Genomic DNA, 6,219 nt, shown 5'->3' on the forward strand with positions numbered 1-6,219 from the left:
AAAATTTAGGGAAACATCCTTAAGTTGCATTACATGTCCTCCAGCTGGCCAGCCTTCCCTGGACACATGAGAAGCCACACAGCAGCCATAAACACAATCACACCTCCTGACACATACCTGCCTCAGTTCAGCAGCTCTCATCATCAGGGGAAAAAAACCATATCTGGGGAAAGAGTTTCTGCAGCATGAGTAGATTAAAACTACTGTTGTGAGGAGGGATGAAGAAATCAGTTTCCTGGGAACTTCTATTCTGATTAATTAGAGCACCATCTCAATAAGGGATAAAGGCTCCATTTTAAGGAGGCAATTACCAAACTCCAACATCTTCCACGATACTGTAAAAATCAATTCTCATCCAAGACAGCTGTATAAAAATAATTGTGCAACTGTGTTGCATTGGCATGAAAAATACTGTGTAACCTGAAAAGGTAAAAGAAAACGTCTATTTGCTATTTGCAAAACTCTGGAGCTGAAGGGGTGGATATGTACTGCTAAGCAATCCTGCAAGAAGCAAAAAGTATCTCCAGTTTATAAAGATACTTCAGAAAAACAGAAAGCTTTCTTTTGGAATATCATATGGCACATATTTTTAGAAGCTTTTAAAGGAAGATGATGTCATTGCATTAGTAAAAAATGCTCTTCTTTACAACTGATCAATTTGCAGAACAACCCAAAAACTTTGAATAAACATAAACCACCCGACTCAACAACTGCCATTCAGATCAGTTGGCTTCCAGCAAGTCTCATTAGCAATTTCCCAAAATTAGGGAAAAGGCAATTCTGAAAGACTAAACACACTCAGCATAATTTCTAGACTTTTTTGTGTGTGTGTATGGCTGTGTGACAACAGCCAGAATGTAACTTTTGGGTGAGATCACATTCAAAATGTGCTTGTGTGATTGTGTGGAGGCCATGTATCCATTGGAACAAAGTGGTGAGTGAGAGGCTGGACATGACACTGCCATGTGCTCTCACAGCCCAGAAAGCCAAGTGTGTCCCGGGCTGCACCCAAAGCACCAGGAGAGGGGGAGTTCTGCCCCTCTGCTCTGCTCTGCCCTGCTGAGACCCCACCTGAAGTGCTGCATCCAGCCCTGGGGTCCCAGCACAGGGAGGACCTGTTGGAGTGAGTCCAGAGGAGGCCCCCAAACTGATCAGAGGGATGGAGTGCCTCTGCTATGAGGAAAGTCTGAGAGAATTGGGGTTGTTCAGCTTGCAAAAGAGAAGACTTCAGGGTAACTGTCCCGGTTCTGGAGAGGACAGGTTTAATTTTTTGCAGAAACTGTCGGGGGGTGTGGACAGGACCTGGAGCTTGTTCTCTCCCACCTTACAGTCATTACCAGGGGTGTCAGGGGAAGGGAAAAAGGGGTTCCTTCCAGTCTGGTATTGTCTATTGTCAAGAGGTTTCTGTGTAAATCATTTCTTTTCTTGTAGCCTCTGTCATTATTATTACTCCTGTTCCTGTTTGTTTCCTTATCTCGTTGCTGTTTCCAGTAAATCGATCTTATCTCAGTTTATGATCTTTACCTTTTGTGCCTCCAAGTCTCAAGTCCATCCCACTGCAGGTGGGAGGGGAAAAGCTGCGAAGCAGGAGGGAGGAGCACGTGGTTTTGGGGAATCTTGGTGGGCACACTAAATTGGGGACTACCATTCCTAAACCACGACAGTGATGCAACTGAGGCCTTCCTCTACCTGAAGGGAACTTCAAGGGAAGATAGGGCAAAACTATTTACAAGAGCATGTAGTAAGAGGACAAGGGGGAATGAGTTCAAATGGAAAGAGTGGAGGTTTAGATTAGATATTAGGAAGAAGTTTTTTACCATGAGGGTGGTGAGGCAATGGAACAGGTTGCCCAGGGAAGTGGTGGGTGCCCCATCCCTGGAGGTATTCAAGGACAGACTGGATGGAGCTCTGAGCAGCCTAGTCTAGTGAAAGGTGTTCCTGTCCATGGCAAGGGAGTTGGAACCGGATGATCTTCAAGGTCCCCTTCCAACCCAAACCATTCCATGATTGTTTGTTCAACAGACTAATCTCACAAGGGCTGTTGAAGCCACTCACACTGGGTCTAACAGGGCACCCATGGTTCCTGAACAGCGTCTCTCTGCCTATTGCTATGGGGAGTAGGGACACACAAGGGGAAGACCTTCATCCTGCAGCCAAGTAAGAGCAGATTTCATGGGAAGGCAACTTGACAGCCCACCCCTGGGGCAGCAACTGGGAATCACTGGCAAACATGCATTCCCAAACTGAAAAAATAATTAACCATCTAGGTTCTTTTAATTAAGATCTTGACTAATCCACCACTCCAGGATATGCAGATGTTTGGCTGCTGGGACGTATCAACACACCTGAGCACTGGAGGCAATTTGTGTCTTGTTTTTTTCATATCTCAGCAGGCAGCAGAGGGGGGGTCCCATCCTGCACACCCCATCTTATCACATTGGCCATGTGTATGAATGGGAGACTTAGTTATTAATGACACCTCTGCTGCTGCTTTGGTAGAGATTTTCATGTGCAAATTTCTGTACATCAGAAGTGTTTGGCTGTTCTGGCATCCTCCCATCAGCTAAGTGCCAAACCAGTGCAGTGTTTTACAATTAAGTAAGGAGATACAGTTTTTGCCTCAAGGATATGATGTTCCAAAGACAGAGAGAACCTGATGGGAAATGACAAGGAGCAGTGGAGAAGGCACGATAGGGAAAAGAAAACAAAAGAGACAAAGAAAAGAAAGTGCACGGTACTGTCATGGGAGGACAAGCCTTCGTTTTTCTTTTCAGTAGGCAAGATATTTTCTCTGGGTTATCTATCTTTAGGACCTTTTAAGTTATTTTTCTTGATCATCCTCTTCTCATTCTCCACCTCCTCAGGACCATGTTTTCCATACTCTGCACAATAATCAGTGAGTCTCATACAGAAGATGATGCTACTGTGTAAATGCAACTGCTAGAGCCCAGTCCCTAAAGAGTAGGAATTGCTCAGCACTGGAAAAGATAAATTAATGGCAGAAACTGCACATGACTGTAAACAAATTTATCCCTTCAGTTTATCCCTCCTCCTCTTTGTTTTCTGTTACTTAGGCCTGTGAGATGCAGCATGTCTGACTAGAAGATATCTATTCAAATCAATGCCTTCAGCTTGAACTAATAACCCTGCCACCATCACAGCACCTGGGCTGTCTCTGACACATTTCTGTTCGTGAAGAACAAAACCACTTATTTTATAGCACACATTTAAAAAATCCCTGCAAATTCATTTTGTCTTTCTCAGAACTGAGACTTAGGAGATAACAGTAACAGATTAAACAATAAAGTGGGTGTCTCCCCTTGCTGTCCCACACTGCCTCCAGTATTGGTGGCTCTGGAAAATTTTCATTCGTTCTGCAGGCAACTCAAGTTATCTAGTATTGATGATTATAAAGGTATGATAAAATTGTCACTGAAATCCTTCTTCACCCCTTGACACTGGCAGCTCTGTTCAGATGGCTTTTGGATTTAATTGTTCTTTACTAATTCGGGGGTACTTGTGCTGCCAGGTCAAGATTCTGCTCTGACTGATGAAAGAAAAAATGCCCTAAAATTGAATAGTTTATTAAAAGATAACTATAATACAACTATAAGCTAAAGCTTCTATGACAAAATAATAAACCCTTGAAAACTAGTGTTACAGTGGAAAGCCTGACACATTTCTGTTCCTGAGGAACAAACCCACTTATTTTTTAACACGCTTAAAAAAAATCCTGCAAAATCATTTTGTTTGTCTTGCTCAGAAATGAGACTTAGGAGACAACAGTAATAGATTAAAATGTTTAAAAAGCTCGATGCATTAATTTTAAGTACATACTTATGTTTGATAAGTTATTTTGAGACCTTTACTTGCCATATTGCAGTGCCTCGGTGAAATTGTTTTCTGTAATTTACACTGAGATTTTCTGCTACAGACAGCTTACAGTGTGTCAAAGCAACAGTCATGACAATGTCATTCAGAAACTTCAACACTGCATCAAATCAAACTCACAGCACACATTCAACAGGGTGGCCATGGTCATCAGCTCACAGCCAGGTATTCATGCAGTAACAGAGATTTGAATTGGAGTAAATACACATAATTAGCACATTGTATTAACACCGTAGTATGGATACTATTATTGTATATTCCTTCTTAATAAGATGGACATTAACTGGAGTTTTCTCAATTCCCTGCAAAGAGGATCAATCTCATACGGAGTTACGCTGTCAGACAGAACGGCGGATGAAAGGCCAGTGCCAGCACCCCCAGCCAGGTGCTCGGGCAACCTGCTGCCTTGTACTGTCATCTTGATGGCACCACAGGGTTCAGCGGGGAATGCTGAGCCCCTCACCCCTGAATCACACCGAGAGGTTCGGGACGGTGCGTCCTGGGCGGGACGGGATGAGATGGGACGAGACAGGGTGAGATGGGATGGCAGCAGCCCGGTGGGGCCGGACGCAGAGGGTGCAGGACTGTTCTCTGCCCTGAAAAGGTGCCGAGGAGGAAAGAGGGAAGGATGCTCGTCACGTCCCGGGGAGCGGGCCAGGCGCGACCCCGCACTAACCTTACCTGCGCCGTGCGCCTTTGTTCCTCCGGCTGCCGCGCCGGCAGCGCCCCGGCCGCCCGGCCGCCGGCCCCCGCGGGGCCATCCCCCTCCTCCTCCTCCTCTTCCTCCTCCTCCTGCGCCTCCCCGGCGGCGCGGCGGCGGGGGGGTCCCGGCACGGCCCCTCGGTCCCGCAGCCCCCGCAGGACGAGCAGCGCGGCCGCGGCGGCCGCCAGCACCAGCGCCGGCCAGAGCAGCGCCAGCAGCCGCCCCGGCAGCTCCCCCGCGCCCAGCGCCATCCGCGCCGCCGGCCCCAGCATGGCCGCGCCGGCCCCGCCGCCCCCGGCGGGGATGCTCCTCTCGCTCCGCTCCCAAAGTTGGTACCGGAGCCGCGCTCGCCGCCGCCGCCCCGAGCGGCACCAGCGCGGCTGCGGAGCGGCGCGGGCGGGGGACCGGCCGGCCGGGCGGGGGATGCGGGGGGGCCCGGGGGGCGCGGACACGTCGGTGCTTACGGGAGCCTCGTGGCGAAGGGCGGGGGCGCCGTGCGGGGGGCGGGAGTGGGACCCCGGGCGCGGCCGATGGCTGGTGCGGGGGAGGAAGGGGTTAATGCACGGATTGGGTCTCCCCCATGGAAGGATGAGAGTGGTACGCGATGAAAGGTGAAGGCGATGCGATTGGAAGCAGCAGCGTTGGTTTGAGAGCAGATGCTTGGCCGGGGATTGGGGTACGCAGGGATGCTCACAAGTGATGTTTTTCTGCAAAATTCCCCGGTCTAGTCGGAACAGTGTTCGGGGATGTACTTCTGTTGTCAGGCAGCGCTACAAATATGTCGTTATCGAGCACCATCGCTGTGATGATGACAGGCGCTGCCATGTAACGCAGCGCGAGATGCGCTCTCATCTCTGCTGATCTCCGAGAAGCAGCATCTTACCGCCGCCAGCGGAGCGCAGAGCAGAGCGCCTCGAACCGCAGACCTCTTTGCCGTGCTGGATGGAAAATTTCTTCAGCCACCTGATGAATAAGTGCAGATGATGCTCTCAAAAGGTCTTTTTTCAAGACACCGAGTTTCTTTTACAGTGGAAAGCTGAGTTTTGCCTTGGTCAATCTAGGGGGACAACCTCTGAGCAATTAATAAACGTTGAATAGTAGTGAAGGGAAGGAGTGAGCTCCTCGTTCTCTCAGCATGGTTGTGTCTTGCACCTGGCACAGTGGGACTTACCAGGGGCCATACCTACAAAAAACCAAAACAAACAAACAAAACCAAAACTGCCCCTCCCCCCCCCCAAAAAAAACCACAAAAAACCTCACAAACTTATTTAACCAAAACAGCATAAAAAGTCATGTTTGTAGGAAATCCAGCACAGAGAAAAGGCTGGTAAGGGAATGGCTTTTATCTGTCATTGTTTATTTCACACCCAGCAGGGACTGCTCTCTCTTGAGTGTGGATCCAAGTGCTGGATCCACAAACTCAAACCCACTGAAAAGATAGCAATGGGGAAGGCTCATTATCCATCCTTCCATTGGATTACCAACTCTTCAGGGATTAAAGATTTATTATTCCCACATCCTGGGCCAAATTACAATTAAACCTAAAGAAGTCTAAGTTTTGAAAGCACAATAAGTTGTTTATAGCACTCTAGAAATTTCCAGATGAAATACAGGAGAATTGTGAA

The 6,219-nt window shown here is 48.2% G+C and overlaps 1 protein-coding gene across 1 annotated transcript in view; it reads right to left on the bottom strand.

The window, feature by feature from the left end:
• LOC132325736 (protein LYRIC-like) overlaps positions 1 to 5,446 on the bottom strand; it is a 31,034-nt gene extending 25,588 nt beyond the window's left edge. The window contains exons 1-3 of the mRNA XM_059843313.1: positions 5,289 to 5,446; positions 4,726 to 5,128; positions 4,573 to 4,656 (exon numbers count right to left, since the gene is read on the bottom strand). Of these exons, the coding sequence (XP_059699296.1) occupies positions 4,573 to 4,656; positions 4,726 to 5,128; positions 5,289 to 5,446 (645 nt within the window). The remainder of the gene's footprint in view (positions 1 to 4,572; positions 4,657 to 4,725; positions 5,129 to 5,288) is intronic.
• Between the last annotated feature and the right edge of the window lie 773 nt (positions 5,447 to 6,219).

The sequence above is a fragment of the Haemorhous mexicanus genome, chromosome 3, assembly GCF_027477595.1.
Source record: "Haemorhous mexicanus isolate bHaeMex1 chromosome 3, bHaeMex1.pri, whole genome shotgun sequence".
Lineage (NCBI taxonomy): Eukaryota > Metazoa > Chordata > Aves > Passeriformes > Fringillidae > Haemorhous > Haemorhous mexicanus.